General features: G+C 40.7%; 1 protein-coding gene across 6 annotated transcripts in view; it reads left to right on the forward strand.

Annotated features, from left to right (window-relative positions):
- Nucleotides 1-13,696, forward strand: part of MANBA (mannosidase beta) — a 49,574-nt gene extending 35,878 nt beyond the window's left edge. For all 6 annotated transcript variants that reach the window (XM_061993174.1, XM_061993171.1, XM_061993173.1 and 3 more), the window contains 6 exons: nucleotides 617-835; nucleotides 2,108-2,272; nucleotides 3,786-3,930; nucleotides 8,979-9,121; nucleotides 10,872-11,129; nucleotides 13,287-13,696. In XM_061993174.1, coding sequence (XP_061849158.1) covers nucleotides 617-835; nucleotides 2,108-2,272; nucleotides 3,786-3,930; nucleotides 8,979-9,121; nucleotides 10,872-11,129; nucleotides 13,287-13,511 — 1,155 coding nt within the window. In that variant the 3' untranslated portion in view covers nucleotides 13,512-13,696. The remainder of the gene's footprint in view (nucleotides 1-616; nucleotides 836-2,107; nucleotides 2,273-3,785; nucleotides 3,931-8,978; nucleotides 9,122-10,871; nucleotides 11,130-13,286) is intronic.
- Nucleotides 13,697-21,984: the final 8,288 nt, after the last annotated feature.

Raw genomic sequence — 21,984 nt, forward strand, 5'->3', positions numbered from 1 at the left:
TGAACACTTTGAAGTGTAACCCTTCTTATAGTCTCACCAATATTAACGTGCAGAGCCAGCCAAAATGACAATAACCTGCAATGTTCCCATGCAAGCATTAGTAGCAGAACAGCTTGGCTTTGTTAGGACTAAATTTAGGTGACTGCTTCATAAGAAAGGGGAAAATCATGGCCTTGTTCCTGAAAAAAACACTGCAAAAGTAATGATTTTCCATAAAGAAGTCACAGTATTCAAATATTAATGTTCCTTGGGTTTATTTTTCACAAGGCACACTTTAAATAGCTTTCATTAAGAATTTAGAAGCATATAAAGATAGAAGATCTCTTGATGTGAGAAGAGAATCCCTTAGAACAGCAGAGCAAGCAATATCATGCCTATCTGTCCTCCAAGAACATAAATAAGAAGTTAATTAAGCAAGTAAAGATGATGAATGTCAGGACACATAGGGGAATGTTTCACAGGTGGTGACTCAGAAATTTGGAAAAGGCATGTTCTCCCTACCCCTCTTCCCGCTCACCCCCTTTCAAAATGTGGTCTGTGTATTCAGAGGATAAAAGCCAATCACTTTATGAGGGGGTTGTGGGTTTTGTTGTCTGTTTTGTTTTTTAAATCTCAGGAAGATAAGAGTCGTCCTTTTATTGCATCCAGTCCCACCAATGGCTTGAAGTCCGTTGAAGAAGGTTGGGTCTCCCAGAATCCGTATGATACCCGTTATGGTGACACTCACTTCTATGACTACAGCAGTGACTGCTGGAATTGGACAGTGTATCCTAAAACTCGTTTTGCTTCAGAATATGGATTTCAATCCTGGCCTTCCTTCAGTACAATCGAAAAGGTAAGGCTGGGTTTCCACACCTTACTGTTCCCTCTGCTGTCATTTAGTGAGAGCAACGGGTCTCTTCCCAGTCTTTAGTTTGGAGAAAATATTATTGGGTGTGGTATGGCACAGGTGGGACAGAGGTGTGTGCTGATATGGAGGGAGAGGATGAAACTGGACTGTTTCCCTCTGTATTTACTTTGATGTTGCAAGACTAATGAAATTTAGATGATATTATAAGACTATTAATTCTAATGGTAATTTTATTTCATATAGAGCTTAGTAATGACTGCTTAACATCTGTTTCCTTTTGCTGTGTCTAAGGATACCTGTTCATTTAAAAAAAAAAAAAAAAGACAAGTGCTGAATTGTGCTGAATTCTTAAATGTATTGTTGTTTATAATGTTTACCAATCTCATTTACTTAAACAATTTGTACCTTTATGTGTTGTGTATAGTAGGATTTGATTTTGCCCCTTGATAAATGTAGATATTTTATATTCTATCCTATTTATCCAGTTGGAGAAGAGATGTATCATGCTGTTTGTCCATTTGTTCAGAGAGAGATGAATATCACGTTAATACCCATACACGCAACTAAAAAGAGTTCAGAATGTTCTTTTCAGTTTTCCAGGCAAAGTATATTATCTGAGACATAATCGCTACATTCATCCATCTTAATAACAATGAAAACTATTCAATTCAGCCTAAAAAGGAACAAATAAAGATTTAATAGATATTTTAGCGCCAATTAAAGTTTGGTAGTAGTAACTATCTGAGCTTTGCTGCATTGTTGTCTTTAGCTGAAAAAAAAGTGTGATGATTGATTGTTTTCAGAGGCAGGTTTTGAAAATATACACATCATTAGAATGTGCCCTACTAACTTCTATAACTTTCATACTTATTATGTTTGACTGGAAAAGTACATTCTTCAATCTTAATCTAGGGTGTTTCTGATTTACTATGAATGTACACAAGCCTATGAGACCCCTTTGGCCAAACTGAACCTTAGGACAAACAAGTTAAATGCCATTGAGTCAAAAATTGTTCTTCTGGGTTCAGCAGCGATGTCTGTTTTCATTTATTTGTACAAGGAGTATAAGCAAATGGTGTTATTCATTCAAAATCTTTCATTACTGTATGAGGTGCTACAGAAGTACCCTACCAATTTTACAGGCTTTGGATGATGTCAGCAGGCTGGAATGGATATCTTTTCCTGACTTCTCTGTCAGTCATTAAATGCACTTTTTGCCTTTTCATTCTCATCTCTTAGTTCTGTGTTTTTTAAAAGATTTCCTCCACTGAGGACTGGTCCTACACAAGCAATTTTTCTCTTCATCGACAACACCATGAAAATGGCAATGATCAGATGCTTCAACAGATTGCATATCATTTCAAGCTTCCCCAGAGCACAGATCCCATAAAGAAGTTCAAAGATATGATTTACCTCACTCAGGTAACAGGATGTCTTCAGTATAAATAGCTGTCAATACTTGTTCCATTAGACACCATCAGCATTTCAAACTGGGCCTATCGTTAGGTAACATTCAGTCATACAGAAAGTTTCCGCACTAAAGTGTTGGAGCATCCAGTTTAATTTTGAACTGGCTTATCTCTTGTTTATTGGAGAAGGATTCCATTTTTCATCATAGAAGGGCTGGAATAGTTCTCGTGGAATTTCCCAGAAAATGGCTCAAGTGGGAGAAAGTCCCTGTTGGGGATGAAGGGATGTGCATCCTTGGTATATGTTTATTTCTAGTGCTGTACTGTTCCTTCCTGCTCTGGAGTTGGGTATGTTTTGTGTAAGCTCACTGCTTTGAATTTTGCCACAAACAATATGTGGTTTTTGAAACAAGATTTTCTAGAGAATGCGGTTACTCACAAATGAAATTATTAGTAGCTTTTATTTTGTTATGGATTCAGATATTGATAATTTTAGACAAACTGTTTTTAACAAATTGGTAAGTTATATTTTGCTCTTCATCTGTAGCTGTTTACATCATAGGTTTCTTGCTTCATGATTTGTATGTGACTTTTAAATGATGTTAAGTAACTTTTAAATGCTATTAGGCAAGTTTCAAGTGGTGTTACGTTTTGTTCCAAGAATTTCAGAAACACTGTTGATGGGAATAGCTGCACATTCACTAACTTTTTAATGTTTGAGAGCTGCTGGCAACAAGTTTTATATAAAACAAAACAGCTGTAGAATTTTAGGCACTGATGACAAGAGAACAAGGATAGATGGTGCTGTGAAATTGAAAACAGGAATAAAATTTGTGCAATGAGGTCCTGACTTAAAAAGCTGTGAGTGTTTCTGTGGGATTAGTCTATCAGGGCATTATTATAAGGTTAAACACTTTCAGAATACCAAAATAAGGATAGCAGAAAAGGTTAAGGAGAGTAAACTTGGCTAGAGAGGTTAACTACAAGTGTTATCTTTATCTTCTGAGCTGTCCTAAAGAATAACTTTTTCCTTTATTTTGAGACTCTCTTTTAATACCTCCCTAGCCTAGTAATATACTGTGTTATGTGTTCAGAGTGTAGGTATGTGGACATTATGATGATGTATGTTAGAAGATAGTGAAGCATAACATCCTTTTGCAAGTCTTAGGGATGGTATTTATTTTAATATATATTAAAAAAAAAATCTTTCCCTTGTTTTGCATTTACCTTTTAAAGACCCCATTATCCATTGGTCTTCACTGAATGGAAATCAGGAAGTAGCCTGCTCTGTAGTAGTAGAATTTCTCTGAAGACATACTACTTGTAAAGTTGTTGGGAGCTGCTAGGAATAGATTTCCTTCAAGCAAGGGCCCATTGTGCTGCAGGTCTGTGTTCTTGAAGTCTCAAGTTATATGCTGTTTCTGTGAAGTCGGTGTTGTATGTTAACATACACACATATGCTTGGAAAGTGAAGTGAAATATAAAATAACTCTTTTTTGTTTTGTTATTGTGTGTGTTTGACCAAGGTGATGCAGGCTCAGTGCATAAAGACTGAAACTGAATTCTATCGCTTTAGTCAAAGTGAAATAATCAAGGGAGAAGGACACACAATGGGAGCTCTGTATTGGCAGCTCAATGACATCTGGCAGGCACCTTCATGGGCTTCCTTGGGTAAGTTTTGTGGCAGTCTGATAAAAAGCACTATCTTTTTTTTTTTCCCCTTGCCTCCCACAGTATAATGATCCAAACTTCTCTCTTCAGTGGGCAGTAGGGCACTGTCACACAACCTATAGAATCGTGATCCTGGCCTGAGCAGGATGGAGTTCAGTATGTAAAGGCTAGGCAACTAGATTTCTTCTGTAGTCAGCTGAGAGAGGTGGTTGTTTCCAGAGTGTGATTCATTATGTCCTTAGCTGTCTAATAGTGGGATGAATTACCTTCTCCATGCTGAATTTGTTTTTCATATGACATGTCTCAGCGTAGCTTCTGAGAAGCTCTTCATAGGAGAACATGACTAGCTGAGGTTTGGTGTCTGACTTAGTGTCGGGTGAGGTGAATCACACTCTGTGACTAAATTACTGTGCTAATATGCTATTTATGCACATGGTATCTCCTTATATATTGTATATATTTTTTCTGTTTTCCTTTTAGAACATGAAAATGGAGTAATTGGACATATAAAAAAGACAAGTCACTCTAGGCAGTAAGAAACGGGAGGAATGTGTGGTATGAGGAAAGTGGCCATGTTTCATGTTCTGAACATTTGGTCTATTTCTGAAAAGGAGAAGCTGTTCTAAGGCAGCTGTATAGGATTTCAGTGGATTCTCTTTCATTTTTAGTTATTTCTCTCAGACTCTATTTTCAAAAATCTGTTAAGAATTTTATGTGTGAAGAAATATGAGCAAACTAGAAAAAGCTAAGAGTTAGTATAAAGTTCTTCATCCATTCTTGCAAAAACTGCTGTTCTGCCTTGCTTTAAAACAAAACTAGCCCATCCCATCCCCCACCTCTTTTGTTCTCTTTTTTATTTTTCCTTTACTTATCCAAGCAAAGCAACTGCAACCAACAAAGGAAAACAGTCCAGCAGAAGAAACAGGCACTTTTATTTAAATGTTAAGGCAATGGTCCAATTATCATGCTTATCTTTCTGGACTTTCTAGATTTTATTGGGAAATGGAATATCCCAGTGTTAATTTTTTACGATTCTAGCAATGACTGATGGTCTTGGGCTTTAAGTGCTTCAAGAGAAGAAAAATGCTTGGAAAAATGTCTCTTTGTGAAGAGAGGTGAATTGATAGATGAAGTGATGTGGAGACCATAAATGTATTTTTAAGTACAGAACTGATGTCACTGTAGAAAACATATAAAATACTTGAATTATTCATACATTGTTGAAGTTCGTTTACAGAAAAAAAGCTCAGCAGAGATACAGCTGTCCCTTTGTTTTGCTCTATCCCTAGGTGGAGCGAGGAAAGGTTTAATATTCATTTAATTAGGCAGTGCAGTAGAGGGATTTTTTTAAATGCTAATGGATGAAATTATGCAAAACTTCAGAGAAATTAGTTTTATTTGCACTTCAAAACCACATTTCTGCATCTTGTTAGATGGCACAGTAGTATCACCACGGAGTGCTTCTTATTTAAATTTGTTATTTCACTGAGAGCTGTGGAGGGGCTTGCATAATTTCCTGTACAAAGAGGAAGTGTTTCCTTGGGAAGTGGGGAGGGCAGAGGGTAGCAAATGTTTCTCCTTTTAACTTACCTTCAAGGTGTTTGCCTGAGCATGAGTGAAAATGCAGCACAGCACTTCTGCCTTCAGGACTAAACAACGTTTACCACAATGGGGTTTTGGAGCTGATTTTGGAGCTGTTTGTGCCATGTTGGGATGCTTTAGCGTACATGCAGTGTGTTTTGGTGATACATATGGCAATTCACCTGATTCCCACACAAGTGTCACCTTGAGGTACTCAAATTTGCTGTCATGAGATTCCATGGAACAGATTACTGGCTCTTACTGCAGGTTCAATATTTAGAGCCCCTGGTGAGCTGAAACCACAGGCTATTACAGAGAATAATAGATCTGAATTGATGAGGCTGAGGTGAGGAAAGGATCAGCAGCATGTTTCTCATGTTGCATTTATTGGTGTGAAGTGATGAATTTAAAATCCATTTCGGGGAGAACTGTTTGTTTTCACTCCCGCTCTCTTGTAGGTGGCTTTGGAGAAGGGTCAGAAAAAAGGGTACTAGGATCTCATTACAAACCTAATTTTAGTTTCCTATTCTTAAGTTTGATACCACTGAGAGTGCAGACCTTGTAATCAGGAAAAAAAAATAGAGAACTTGGATTTATTTAAAAATTAATTTAAATGAGGGAGGAGGAGAAGAAAACCGCCCCAGGGCCGTTTCAAATAACTTTTGACTGCTGCCTTTGGGTGTGCATGTCTGTAGTAGCAGGAAAGTTTAAGACCTGATATTTTTAATGATAACTACCTGATCTCTATATTTCTTAATCTATTTTTGGGGATGCAGGAGTATTTTATATCTAGCTTGTCTATTTTTAAATCAAGAAATATCTTGATTTCCTTAAAGACCACAGTCACGACAGATGAGCTGAAGAATGTGACTTTTTTTAAATCTGTGAGCTTCAGTTTTCTGTCCTGTCTGAAGTTACTTTGACAACTGTGTTCTCAAGATCCTGTTGGTGGAAAAGTTACCTTTAGAAGACCCTTCTTGTGTGAAACTGCTCCAGCACTTGATCTTTGGTCCTCAAAATAGCTCTGTGATTTTTGGGAAGGGAAATACCAACTTTAAAAAGCTTATCTGTGGTAGGCAGACTACTGATGTTTTCAAACATTCCAAAACAATAGCTGTAGTAGTTGAACTCTAGAATGAGTTTTGAAATGCCACAGACTTTTAAGCTGTGGTTTGCTTTTGTTTGTTGGTTGGATTTTGTTTATTTGTTGGGGAATGTTTTTTCCCCAATGGAAGTAAAATGCTAAGTTTAGTCTGAGTTGTTTTCTCCACTGTACAGGTTTCTTGATCTCTGTATCTGCTGCCTGGCTAGCGAGTCTTCTCTCTTCCTCCAGTAGCCACTGCAATGTTCATCCAGTTGGAAAACAAGGCACAACAGAAACTGAGGGTAGAGCCCATTTGAAGAAACGCAGGCTTTTGTGTTGCACTAAGGAACAGAAACTGCTTACTTTGGTTGCATTATTAGCTTTCATATTTAATATAAAGTTGAAGGCTAGATTTTCATCATGTAGATTAAGCTGAGGAAAAAAAAATTCAAGTGAGGGGGCACTGAAACCTCAGCCCATTCTGAGTAATTTGTCTGAGCTGGTGGTGGCCTCTCTCTGAGGTCTGCACTGAGCAGCAACTATTACACTGACAATTGAAATTCCTGCGAGTCTTGTGGCAGTCTGGAGAGCTTCAGAGAGTTCAGCCCCGCCCAAAGCCTGAAGTTAGGCACAGTGCCCATTTCTCATACAGGCCCATTGCTTTTAATTTTTAAATCAGATGCTGCCTCACAGTTTGATTTGGTTTAGATGATCTATCCCCAATCCAAGTCTCTCATCTTCTCAAGTTTCATAGCCTTGAAAAGTGTTTTAACTCTAACTGGTTTTGGCAGAATTATCCTTGAGACCACCAAGGTTTTCTGCCAGGAATTGTCCTTGGAATGCAAGTACATGGCTTTGTTCACATACTGAGCAGTGCCAATATTCTGAATATGTTCAGCAGTTTATCAACAATCTGTTTTGAAGAAACTTAGCAACCTCTCCTGAAGTTTTGTTTCAGACTTCATCTCTTCATCTTGCTTCAGTGCTATTAACTTGATTTCTGGTGGTGTTTTGTTGGCACGTCTGATCTCATAATGTGGTTGAGTCTTGTGTGAGAATTCCAGGCAGATAGGAGCTTTTCTTGTCTGTTCTCCAAGCTAGCCAGTCATGAGCTTGCTGAAAACACGATGTGGGCAAGGTGCTAAGCTAGAGCTAATGCACTTGCTCTCCACAAAGTTCATTCACATCGATGTGGAGTGCAGGCAGAGCATGTTCAGGTCTGCCTGTGAAAGCCACAAGCACACCCTTTAAAGAGTACATCACTCTAGGTGAAGTTCTTAATTATGACATATTTGAAAGTGCTAAGAGCCTTGTACAGGCACCAAAACATAGACAAGTTATTACTTATAACAAAAATGTAGTACTCAACATTTTTTCAGCATCTCTGAACTTTAAACCAGTTGTATGACACAGAGCCAGGACCAAGACTAAAACCTGAATCTAACTTTTCTTTCCTGATGATTTGATGAAGCTGACTTGCTACTTCTTTTTAGAGCCATTTATTTGACTAGACAATGGTTGATCAGAGTTAAAATGCTGACAGTGAGCACTAGGTGGAAAACTAATAGAGAAAGAAATGGAAGTAGGCTCTCAAAATGGTTGTGTCAGTGTTGCATCTGGCAAAATTGCGTTTTTTTTTGGTGAGGACACAATGTTTGATGGCTTTTCCAGTTTTTTAATGGCAGACTTACAAAGTATTAAAAGTAGTGACATATAGCTTTCCATCAAATAGACAAAGTTTTTGGCATATGTCTACATTGTGTGCCTACTAAATCCCATCTAATAAGTGTTGTCTGTAGATCTTGGCAAATTCATCCTTTCCTAACTCAGCTGCCTTTGATTTGAGAACTTGTTTGATTTTGTGTTTTTTTTTTTCTTAATTGCTACTGATGTTCCTCTAAATAAGAACTGAAAGAGGAGGACTGAAAGAAAGGGGAAAAGGGTGCTTTGTGTAAGCACCCAAATTCAACTGTCTCTTTACAGGGGTGGTAGTTTGTAGCAATTCCACTGCTCATGTGTTGGATTGATCTGAATTCTCAACAGCATAGATGTTCCATCAGCTTGCTTAGTGTGTAGTATGCTGTGCCAGTTTTGCTAGTATCACTTGTGTTTAAGACTTTTAAAAATTGAATAACAGCATAGAAATGAAAGGACCAACACTTTAAAAATGTGACCTTTTGGTGAAAGAGAAAGCTTGAAAGAGCATCAGATCCCTTCCAGAGCAGAGACTTGACTCGAAGAAAACAAAGACAACTTCAATCACTCTCTGCACCTGACAGAAGTGTTGTGTTGCCAGAGCAGGCCCAGAGAGCACAGACAGGGATTGTGTGCCAAGGCAGTCTCTGATTCAGTTTGAATCTTTCTCCCTTTTAACCCTTTTCAGAGTACGGTGGCAAGTGGAAACTGCTTCATTATTTTGCCCAGAACTTCTTTGCACCGCTGCTGCCTGTGGCCTATGAAGACAAAGGTGTGTTGTACATTTATGGTGTCTCAGATCTTCATGAGAATCACAAGCTGACTTTGAGGGTAAGTGAGACCTCTCTCACCACCTTTGTGGCCCTCCTGAAAACATGCCAGAAGCTGAATGAGCACATCTTTGTATAGACAGGCTTCAGTAAGTCCATGCTCAAATACAATGACATGCCGTTCTTATCTTTAATCTTCTGATAGGTGACACTGTCCTTCATTATTAGCAGCATGTATTGCTTCACAGATCAAGGAATTAATTGCCTTGCTTTTAGCCTGTAGGTATAGGCCTGTTGAAGTAGTAAAGGGATTGGTGGTCAAATAGAACAAAGTGTGAAAAATGGTACCTTTGTATTTAACAAAACTGTTCCTTAGGTATTAGAACTAGATTAACTGATTGAGTCAGGTAAGGACCGGGAGAAGCGGTGTGAAGAATTGTGCCATTGCTTGCCAGTACTCAAACTACACTGCTTTGGAAAAAAGAACTAGAGTATTTTCTGAAATATCAACAGAATGATTAGATGTACTTTAATTGCAAGGTTACCCATGCAGTGTCACCATTTTACAATTGATGCCTTTAACTATTCTCTGATAGTGCTGTAGAAATTGATGGGATTTCTTATGCAGTATTTGGGCTACTTAGTTGACCTGTAAAACACAGTCTTACTTTTCAGTTTATGTTTGGTTGCTGTTAATCATATGGCAAACAGATCCCAAATGAATTTAGGGCTGTTTTGTACAATGAGATACTATTCCTGATATACAGGGTGTCCCATGTGAAAAGACTGTGAAGGGTGGAAAAATAAACCTAGAGACTTGGAATGACTCACTAGTTGTTTCAGAACTGGTAGTATGAGTATGTTAGTGCTCTGGCTAGTGGACTGCTGTGAATTTTCACATTCAAAAGGTCACTTACTTATAGTATAGAAAATGGTTGCAATTTCTGGGTAGTCAGTTCTTAGTTTAGGACTGCACTTAACTGAATTGTTCCTTTCTGGACTGAATTACTGTAACAACAGGTTTAAATCCAGGTTTTCTGATAACATCAGAGAAGCATTAGCAGTGAGGTAGTTCTGATGAATACTGTATTTCACACTTGAAGAAAACTGGTAACTTAAAACTTTTGAAAGGAGCCGAGATCTGTTCCTGACTGCAGAACCCTGTTAATGTCAAAAATAACCTAAATTGTATGTGGACATAGGCACTTAATGAGATTGCAGCATTCTGTCTTCCAAATTGTGGGGTTTATGTATTTAAAATAATATAAAGGCACATCCATAATGCACATGTGATCTCTGGGAATGTGTATTTTACTAAACTAATATAGCTTCCGTAATCCTTTTTAAGATGATGCAGCTTGCTTCTGTTTAACAGTGGTTGTGCAGAAGCTCTACGTTACCCAGTTGGGTTACATCAGATAATACTGAGCAATCTCAAGAAAATCTCTTGTTTGACTACTTTTTTTTAAATAAGGGAGGAGTGGAAAAAGAGTCAACAAATTAGTCACTCCTTAATTCCATTTCCCAGCACTCCCTTGGCAGGAACTGGCAAGCCCCTTCTCTCAAGCGGCCTGGAGAAAACAGAAAGCTTTGCAGATCACGAACAACAGAATCCAGACTGTTGTCTTGTTTATCTAATCTAATTATTATGCCATATTGAATTTTGGTGGAGTTTCTTGCTAGGTGGAAATCAGCCGGCACTATCAGGACAACATCTCTTGCAATGAGCAATCCAAAACCTAGGATACTGGGTTGTTTTCACGGATGTAACTTTTCTTTTAAGCTCTGTGCTTTCTCAACATGCTTGACAGGTGGTTGTGCATGCCTGGAGCTCTTTGGAGCCAGTGTGCACCCTCGCCAAAGACCGAGTGACCGTTAAAGCGCAAAGCGCTGTCCCTATCTACAAGGAGTCTGTGAATGACTTGCTGGGAAGATGCAGAAATTGCACCAGGAGAAGCTGTGTTATTACCTTCTGGCTTGTGGGGGAAGGTGGGCTCCAGAGTCCTACGAACCAGCACTTTCTTTCATCACTAAGGGATGCCGAAGGATTAGAAAAGACCCAGCTTAGTGTAAGCATCAGACATGCTAAATTATTGTATTTGCTTTTGCTAATCTTACTGGTTTGTTTGCCTGCTATGCAGTGTGTAACTCCACTTAGTGTTATTTCTTGTTAGCTGTTGCAATTCTAGATTCTATGTTGAGTTCAAAATCAGGTATTTGGTTTTATCTGTGTCAGTATATCCACCCCACTGGTATTTTTGTGTGGTTTGTTTTCTTTTTTTTCTTTTCTGTTTTGTTTTAAATAGTGTAGTCTCCATTTCTCTCACCTGGCTGCTGCGGCATTGCTCCTTTCATTCTTTTTGTGCCTAGATATAGCAAAGAGCATCTCGGGAAGTGTTTTGGCTTGCAGGCAGTACTGACTGTCAGCGCTAGATGATGCTAATTCAGCTGAGTGCGCAGGGGAGTGTTGTCGGCAGCGTTTCCTCTGGAAGCACTCAGACTTTCAAATCAACCTACCACTGCTAACATGCAATATCGCATGCTTCTTTCCTCTGCAAATCGCTGCCCTCCAGCTAAGGGTTCCGATTTCCATAATAGTGATGATTCCTTACTATGTGGCGTGTATCTCAGTCTTCTAACAGGCACAAAAAGCGTATTTTGTAACACTGTCCTTCATTCCATTGGCTACTTTTCTCTAGACTTCTGCCCCTAGCAAGCAGTAAGCATATATGTATATAGAGGCAGTAAGCATGCTTTGGATGTATGTACATATGGGTTTTGCTAAGCCTTACTTCTTAGCTTGTAAATCTTATTGCAAAATTATCAATCAGGAAATTGGCAGGATGGGGACCTGTATGTTCTCATATTTGGCTTCCAAACTGCAGCTTCACTTTTAAAAGCTAAACTAAACACAGAAGGAATAGAGATCTTTAATCTCTTTGACTCTAGACCAGCATAATTGCTTTACAAATGAAAATAGGCCAGATTTTCAGGTCTTGTCTCTTTCACAGCAGCAGGGTCTACTTCCTGAGCATAAAAAGGCAACAAATTAGCCTGGTTTTTTTTTTTCAGCTTGTGACATAATCTGGAGCCTGAGTCACACAGGGGTATTTTTTTTTGAATGACATCATGAATAATAAAAACTCTGCAACTGGACCATCATTGGGAAATTTTGCTCCTTTTTCCCATGGTTGTGTTGTCCTCACAGTACTAACTAATAGGGATAGCTAGCAAGGATAAATGCCAAGTGGTTATTTTAAGAAGGTATGCACCTGTGATTTAAATTTTGTTTCTATTTTAAGAGAAGCTGGTGCTTCTATATACAGTTACTGATAACCTATCTAGGCTTTCAAACCCATTGCTAATCCAAGTACCACTCTTCATAGCATTGTTTTTTAAAAAGCTGAAGATGTTAGTGTTTCCTCAGAAAACACAAAACATAAGGAATGTGTGCTTTTTCTTAAAAAACATATAGTGGTGTTTTTCTTGTAAGTGAGGCATGATTTCTGCATCTAACGTGATTTGTCTGCTTTTTTATATATAGTTAATTGGTATTTGGAAATGATGTACCGTGATTTTTTGTGATGTTGAATGATGCATGAAAATGCATCCTGGTTGTGCTTTTAAGCCTCTCTGCAATAACTACTAATGGAACTTAATATAAAACATTATAACTGGTTGTGATACTTCACAACATAGCTGCTTTCTACATGTAGTGTGAGGACTTAACCTGCCATGTTCCGTTAAGCTGAGGTGACCTCCTGTGTTACTGTGATTTAAACCTGCTTCTGTGTAGTTGTGAATTTATAGGCTACTTCAGGAGCTGTGAATTTATAGGTTGAGTGAAGTGTATTGGTGAAAGGGCAAATCTCTTTCACTGCATAAGTACAGGACAGCAGTTCTATGTGCTCAGCTTACCATTTTATTCAGTTATTTTCATAAGATGGTACAGTGCTACCCTTCCTGGCATTTTCCCCCAGTCTGTAGTATTTTGTAGGAAGACTATGATAACACTTGTATTTTTTTCATGATTCTTACATACAAATCTCTTGGTTTGACCTTTAGTTCCAGAAGAGATTACTAGAAGAGAATAGAGGAATTTTGACCAAGGGTTATTCGATCTGTTTTACTGATATGCAGGTCTTTACTAGTTCACCTGTAACCTGATTCTTCCTTAACATATGTATTTTCTTTTATTTATTTACTTCTTTTTGTTTCCCTTCCAGGCCTCTGTATCCCAAAGAGATGACATTTATGTGTTCGTCCTTCACACTACTGCAGTTGCTCCTTTTGTTTCTCTGGACGTAGGGAGCATAAAAGGCAGATTTAGTGAGAATGGTTTTCTCATGACTGAAAAGAAGAAAGTGGTTGAGTTTTATCCTTGGGAGCTCACCAGCGTTGAAGAACTTGAGAAGTCACTAACCTTGACCTCTCTAGTGGATGTTGTCTGAGGACTCTTCGTTTCCTTCAAGATAAGGAGTGAAACAACAGGAGAAACAAAAAATTGAAGACTTTGACCAAAGTTGAAGGGATGTAAAATTTGAGCTGACTGGAGAACATACTGTCTATTCCTGTCATGTGTGAATTTTATCTGGTGATTCAATGTAAAGAAAACAACAGCAAAGCTTGCATATAATGTGTGTGATGTATTGAAAATAAGGCTTTCTCAGGTGATGAGGAAAAACATATCCCATGTATGAAAGGGGAGGGGTGCGTCAGTGTCAGAGAGCTAGTCTGAATTCTCCTGTTCACATGAGATTGGAGTTGTGAATTTGTCTGAAGAGACAGCACATGTATATACCTCCAGACTATGGTTGTAAAAATCCATATTTCTTCCAGTTTCACCATGCCATGAGTGTAAATTCAGTTTAGGATAACAGCAAGGCAAGGGGGAAGGGCAAGGAATGAAGCTGGGACCACTGCCACAGGTATGCCCCCACTGGGAGTTGTTTGATCTCTGCATCAAACTGATAGACCACTAGTCCTACCCTTCCAGATCTATGGCTGTCACTCTTGACAGGTGTCCTGCCTGCCTCCTGCAGGGGTAGGCTTCCAAACAGACGTGAAACCTGGAGATCTGTTCTTCCTTCTGAAAGACAAATCGAGTACGAGACTTGTTTTCTTTTCTCTTTTAATGCAGCACAAGCAATATCTCTGAGCTCTGCATCCAGCTTTGGCATTTCACACAAAGAAAATCAGGTTGCTTCAGCATGGGGGAGCTGCTGAAAGCCTGAAAGTTTGTCTGTCAGGAAATCTGGGTCACTGAGCTGTGCCATGGGCAGGGGGCTGAACGTTGGGCTTGTCTGTCAGAGGTGGCTGGAAGTGCAGCTGGGATCTTGAAACACAGCTGGGATCTTACCAGGGTTCAACAAGAGTCCTCTTACAGTCCAAGCAAGTATTAACTCTCTTGTACAGCACCTGGCAGAATCAGCACAACAGCAGGTGTTTGAACAAGCTTTCCTGATGATGTCTAAAAGCACTGATGGGGGCTGGAGCACGTGTTGGGAGAGTGGTTGCATGTTCCATTGGTCAGTTGGAGAGCCCGGAGCTGGGACGTGTTTTCTTGGAGTGGCTGCAGTTTTAAATGGGCTATGGTGGTTTAGCCCTGACTGGGTGCTAGGTGCCCATCAAGTAGTAATATCACTCCTCCTCCTAAATTGGACAGGAGAGAGGAAAAAAAATACAATGAGCAGTTTGTGTGTTGAGGTAAGATCACTCTGCAGTTAGAGTCATGGGCAAAAGAGACTCAACTTGGGGAGGAAAAAAAGGCTTTATTTATTAATAAACTACAAGAACAGGGAGATGAGAAATAAAATGGAATCTTGAAACACTTACCCCCACTCCTCCCTCTTCCCGGGACTCCCTTTCCTTCCTCCCCCAGTGGCGCAGGTCAGTTCATTACAGATGGACTTTGCTGCTGCTGTTTCTCGGGGGGAGGCCTCCTCACACTTCCCTCTGCTACACTGTGGGGTCTCTCCCACAGGAGACAGTCCGTCACGAACTTCTCTAATGTGAGTCCTTCCACTGGGCTACAGTTCCTCATGAACTGCTCTGGCACGGGGCCTCCCTCAGGGGCAGCTTCTCAAGGTCCTGCCAAAACCAGGCAAAACCACCTCAAAGGCAGAGATGAGCATGTTGATGGATGCTCTGCAATTTCTGGTGCTTTTTGAGTTCCAAATGTAATTTTGAATTAATTTGAATAATTTGGGTGTTAACCAAAACTGACATTCACCTGAGCAAGAGGAAAAACATAAAGACTAAAGAGAAAGGATAAATGGAAGTGGCTTACAAATGCTTTATTGGGTCACCAAAACAACTAACTGCAGTTGCATAGGAGGGCTTTTCTGATTCAAAACTTGTCCTAGTTGTAAGGAAACATGCAAGCAACAAAATATGTATGTGTGTGTCAGTGTTATAGGTTATGTAAAATACATAGGGAAAATGGTAGTTATGAATGAAACGTGACAGAAAATGCAGACACTCATAAAGGAATTGAAAAATTATCCAAAAGGCCAACGATACAAGAATAATCCTTCAGCTTTTTCAGGATCCTGGAATTGAAGCAGCAATATAAGGTATGGATGAGAAAATGTGGATAGAATATGCATATGGAAGTATTGCTGCAGTGTATTAGGAAAAGGGCAGGTTATATCTTTCCTGCATTGATGTAGAAATGCCTCTTCCAGCAACATCTAGATAGGATTTCAAAATGGCACTTAATAGCGTTAAATAAATAGATCTTGTTTCAAAGACAATGAAGACGACTATTGGAAGGTGGATAAGAATTGTTTAGTGCATCTAATTGCATATAAGTGAAGTTTCAGGGCTTTTGGATTGCTACAAGCTGTAGACCATAGATTTTCCTTGTTTAGCCTGTCACAAATTTTTGGCAGAATCATGGAAAGAACAATGGTGGCATATGATCAGTAATTGGTGAAGTGGCTCTGCAGCTACTGCCCGTTGGCACTGTTATGCAGAACAGCATTCTTTTATAGTTGGTTTTTTTTTTCATGATACTTTCTGCAGTTACCAGATTGGCATAAAAAGGTTTGGGTGATTTTTAATGATTGCTATTTTTGGAGCTCAGAAGCTCTCTAAAGATTGGACCCATTCTTTCTCACTGAAAAGTTTTAATTCAGTGCTTGGTGCTGTTAGAAAGATTAGCAATTGCTTAAGCCAAAATGCTTGAGCTCAAAACAGAATTTAATGGGGAAGGTTCACTTCCATTATATTAATATTCTTAATATATACTTTTTGCTTCCTAGTATAGTAGCTGTGTATTTATAGATGCTATTTTTTTCCTCTCTCCTGTGCAACAGTGTCTGTAATCATTACATTACATGGTTAACTGTTTTTCCCTCAAAACTTTTGCTGTTCCATACTATGTTGTGTTCGGTTTTGTCCTTGTCTCATATCAGGGCAAAGATGGGAACACAACAGTGAAGATCTTCAGCATGTCCCTTGCTCCTGTGGGCATACCTCTCTGTACCTGTCTCATTGCAGCTACTCAGTAGCTCCTATGTTGCAGGTTGTATCTGACAGGCTGGATGGGGATCAGCAGCCAGGGGCCAGGAAGAGCTTTTAGTGTCATGGTGCTTGTCCTCAGTGCCATTAGATTATTGGTGGCAGCAGCAGCAGAAAATAGCCTCATCAGTATTCTTGCAGGGTGCAGCCTTGCAGTCTTTTGTTGAAGGGATCACTGGGTTGGTTTGTGCTGATGGCCTTTGTTGTCTTCTGGGCTGTTGTCCACAGATGGCAAAAACAGCAGTGTTCCCCTGAGCAGGAGCTATTCCAGAACAGGATTTGAGAGCAGATTTTAGAAGAAAGCTGTATGACATTGGCTAATTTGTTGTCCTAAAAATGGTCTCTGGCAGAGATTTGGCTCTGAACTCGTTCAGGACCTGCAGAGACCATTTGGAGCTTTAGAAGACATCTCTTTGTTGGTGTTTTCCATCAAAAAAGGAAGACTGTTTTTGCTTCCATTTACTAGAGCACTTCCTTGGAGGCTTTTCAAAGTTCTACATCTTTTCCAGAAAAGCAGCATGTGAATGTATCCCAAATTCCCGTCTTTTTTTTTTTCTTACCTGTTGCTTGCATACCTTGGGACTTGGACAATTTTTCTGCCTTTGAGGCGTTATCTTTTTTCAATACTTCTCTTAGTCTCTCTTTGGCTTTGGAAATCTCAGTTTCATCAGTCCTGTCTGCAGGATGCAGGAGAGTCTCTGCTCCAGCACACCTCCTCCTCTCTTTCCTCACTGACCTTGGAGTGTGCATGGTTGCTTCTCTCTCTGTCTACCAACTCCTTGCACCACCACCAGCTGGAAAAGAAGAAGGGACAGAAGAAAGAAGGAGCAGGAAGCATCCTCCTCCTCTGGCTTCTTAAAAAGTGATTGTGGAGGCGTCTAATTGGCTCAGCCCCAGCAGTGGGTCTGGCTCAGAGCTGGGGAGAGTTTTGAGCAAGTTCTTACAGGAGCCATCGTTACAGCCCCTTTCCCCTTACCAGAAACAGATGTCACGTCAAACCATGACAGTCTGTCAAGCTGGTGGTGTGATGGGGAAGCGTGCTGGTGTCAGATGCAGGAGCTGAAAGTGTGAATATTTGTTGTCACAGTGGTGAGAAATACTAACCTTCAATACCAGCCTCTGATGTCCCTTTGCAGACATTGTGATCAGCAGGCTTTTGCCAGCACTGCCGCTGGCATCTCTTCTTGTGTCATAGCAGTGCTCCTTTGCCTGTTGTAAATAAACCATATGGTAGTAATCTGGCATGCTGGCCCTGTCTTACACTGGGATTTAAGCTTTAGCTCATTTCCACCACAACTGTAAAGGAGTGATGATGTGAGCAAACCATCAGCTATCAGGTGAGTTCCTGTGAAAGGGGAAAGCTCAGTCTCTCCTTAAGAGCTGTTCCATGGTACTTGAAGGATGGTAGGAAGCTGTAATTGGGTTGCTCAGCCTGATCACCGAGGACAGCTGAGCTTCCATGAAGATGCAGGCCCAGTGTTTAGGTCAGTGACATGGTTTGTGTGTCTAGCCATCTGCTATCCATCTGGAAGTGTTCTGGCCACAGATTTTAGTTTGTTCTGTAGCCAAATGTAGTTTCTTGTCTGGGATGCTGAAGAAAAGAAGATGGTAAAGTGACTGAACATCTGAAAGAGAAGTGAGGCACTCAATCATGCTCCTGTCTTTGTGGCAAACTGTGTGTGAGCATGCGTGTGTGCCAGCTCAGCTGGACTGTTGGCAAGTGCTGCTGCAGAGGCCACAGGTTCACTGAGGTTAAGTCAGTCACCAGTGTGTTCCCTGACAGTGTGTAGTGAAGGCTTCTGGTCTGCTCGTGCTTTTCTGTACTGTGGAAACGGTGAGGGTAAAGAGATGTCTGAAAGGGCTCTGCAGGAGCTGCTGTTAAATGAGTCCATGGGGAAACCTCTACAGGCTTTGAATAATGCACATACTACAGTGTGGCTCTAAGGAAGGCCTCAAACTGCTTTAGAGCCCTGTACACAGACAGCTCCTGGGTAATTAACCTGGGCTGCCATTGTGCCTGCAGCTCCAGGAATCTTGTGAAGCCAGCAAAAGTTTGGGCCCCGGCCTTGGCAGTTACTGCAGAACCACTGTACTGGGAAGGATGGTGTGCTCTAGAAGAGCTGTGAGCAGGGGGTGAGGGGTGACCACTGGACCTCACGCTCATGAGTGAGCACCGCTGTTCCTGTCACTTAGTTGGAGGGATTGAGGAGAGGTGTGGTTGGTTGGTTGGTTTTTTTCCCCTTAAATATAGGAAAACAGCATTTCACTTGCCCAGAAAAGGGAGAAGAGAAACTTCATACAGCACCACTTGCAGGTAAGATTCTTGTTCTTCCTGCAGTCCACAAAATCTCAGAATGCTGCCTAGAAATTCCCACTATCAATCACATTGATTTCCAAGTCTGTTAATTTATCCACAGATGACACCAGAGACTTAACAGCTGTGATCTGAAATCAAAGGCAGTTTAACTTTCTGATGAATAATCCTTTTTACATCAAATGAGGAGATCTGTGCTGTTCTGTTGTTGCAACTAACTTTTGCTGCATTCCACAAGTTTCTGGTGTTTTATACTGCAGTACAGTAACAAAATAATATAGCAAATACCAGTTACTGCAAGTGCAGGTTAAGTTTAGAATTATTTCAGATTTTGATCCTTGCTGTAATTAATTTAAAATTTAATACTAAACTTGCCTGAGGATGCCAAAAAGTTACACCTCTGTCGTTTCTAGGGGGAAAAAAGCTTAGTTATATAACCTTGTTTTAATATTGATGCATTTGAATAGGGCAAGTGTTTCCAGATACATGTGTGCAGCATCAAAGGGCCAGGAAGTGTGACTAGTGTTGTAAAGGGCGGTTAAGGAGGAGGCAGAGCGGGCTGGCTGTTGCTTTTGGACCTGTAGCACCAGGCTCAGCACTCCACTTGCTCAGGGCAGCACTGACCAGGTGTCTCACACAATCAGGCTGTGCATCAGAAAAGCCTGGCCTAGGCTGAGTTCGCCCTCCTCTTTATCCAGCCCCAATGCAGAGATACCCTCTCTGAGTGAGTAGGAGCTTGACAGCTTGATGGGGAAGTTTTACTAATACTTGCAATGGAGAACAACTACAGAAACCTCTTTTTGTTGTTCATGCACGTACCTTAAAACCCTCACATTCATTTCTGTTTTTTTGAGAACTCAGTGAATAATGCCCTTCTCAGTTTTGCTTCCTTAGAAGTAATATGGGATAGAATGGAGACAGCACCTGGTGCTACAAGATGTAGTGAGGTCTACATGCTAACTTAGCGTGCTGAATGAAAGTGGAACTGAGTTACACCATGTCTAACCCTCATCTTAGCACTGAAGTGGGCCTTAGTACTGCGTGGTTTCTCCCTGAAAGCCAGGTGTAGACAAGAGCTCTCAGGCAGCAGATCCCTGCGTCCTGCAGGACTGTTCTTGACTTTATTCCATTGCACTTGTGCACCGTGAATGGCACTTCCTTTCTGGGCTGTTTCGTTATTCTTACACCTTTCTGAGGTGTAAGCATAAATCTCTGTCTGAGGTGAGCAGACAGGGGGATGAGACACATAAAGATATTTTGACAGTTACCGGGTAGGAAGAATATCCCTGCTTTGAATGTTTCTGTTCAGACTGGTCTGCATTGCTTACACTTTCTCTTGTTCACCCTGGTCACTCTGAATGCTGCCTTCATCCTCCTACTTGCAAGGAGCATGACCTTCTCCAACATGCCCTCCACAAGTGCATCATACAAGTGCCATCAGTACAAGAATCGGCATGCCCTCTAACAGAGTGGCCACCCCCTATGACGATCAAAGGTATAGCAAGAAGAGTAAAGGTGTGTGTTTCAGCATTTTTATTTTAACTGAGCTGCTTGAGGTGAACCTTAGCCTCTCCCTGCACGAACGATACCAGACAACACCAGTGTGTCCTGAGCTGTCGTGCCCTTCTGTCATGCCCCTGCCTTATTAGCCCACGTGTCCTACCTCCTCCTCTGGCAAAGGTCTGGCAAGCTACGGGCTGTGTCTCCCACACCTACTGAAGATGCTAAGGGTTAATGCCGAGGGGAAAAATTGGCCCATTGTGGGACTGCACTGTAAAAATGTAGTGTTCCTGTTTAATTGTGTGAGAAGAACTTTAAATTAATATTTTTCCATTTCTAAATGGGGCAGGACCAAAGCTGCTTTTGTTAAATAGGCTGAAGCGGAGCTGCTGCAAGGGAACAAGCTGCTGGGCTGTCCTTCAAAAGCGTTTCATACCCATGGCCTGAGGGGGATGTCCCACAGTTCATCCATCATCACTAGCCTATGAATAGCCAGTACCTTGCATGTGGCCACAAAGTGCTTATGGAAACATGGATCCAAGTGTCTGCTGGTGGTTCAAAAGCAGAGCTGGTCAGAAATGCAGCCGAAGGGTGCGAATCAACAGGCAGGAAGTGCCCTGGTTACCTGGCCAATTGTAGCAACCTCAATACAAGCCTCTCCCCTGGGCTGAGCTCTGCCAGGGCTCAAAAAGGTCCTCCACTCTGAGAACATGAGAACTTTTACCTGCTTGTGTTCCATCTGGGATACAAAGAGAGAGAACACCGCAGGAGTACATTAATGGAACAAAAATGCATATGCCTTTGCCACTGCCTTTGTAGATTTATAGATACAGTAACAGAAGGAAAGAATAGTATTGTAACTGTTACGCGTCCTCTTTCTCTGGAAGTAACTAATGTTCTCCATTAATCTTCTATCAGTGGGATAGAAAATTACTTCACAAGCTTTTTTTTTCATTACCTATGGTTGAATTAATTACAGGAAATACTGTTCTAGACGCAACACCTCTCAAAGTTTATCTCGATTCCTTTTCTCAGGAGCGACGTCCAGGTTAGTGAGGACTGAGCTGAGCCAACACCACCACTGCCACTCTCCATCTTTGTGCCAAGAACATGCGCTACAAGCAAGTGCCAATGGCACCATGCTTCTCACTGCTTTTTCATCAGGGTCTGCCCTCTGTATTTGGGGTAGGGCCAACCTCTTTAACTGTTACATGCTCACTTTAATGAACGTGCACCGAGGAGTAGTGCTCAGGAACACAGTTACTAGAGGAGTTTCTGGATATCCCAAAGAACAACAATCTTGGCAGAATTTTGCTGACACACTAAATAGTTGGTTTCAGTGTAAATGATTCTCTGCTGCCATAATTACAAGAACTAAAACAGACCCTGAATTGGAAGCTTTAGCTCCAAAGCAGAGACAGTGCACAGCAGCTCAGCAGACGCTCCTGGTCTCTCACCATACTTAGGCTTTAAGGTAGGTCACTTGCAACCCTTTAATTTAGTACTTGGTAATGGGCATAATCTTGTATCAATGCCTAAACCTTCACTAACTCTACTTGAAAGTTAAGCAAAAATTACAGCAAGTG

The sequence above is a fragment of the Colius striatus genome, chromosome 3 (assembly GCF_028858725.1).
Source record: "Colius striatus isolate bColStr4 chromosome 3, bColStr4.1.hap1, whole genome shotgun sequence".
Taxonomy (NCBI): domain Eukaryota; kingdom Metazoa; phylum Chordata; class Aves; order Coliiformes; family Coliidae; genus Colius; species Colius striatus.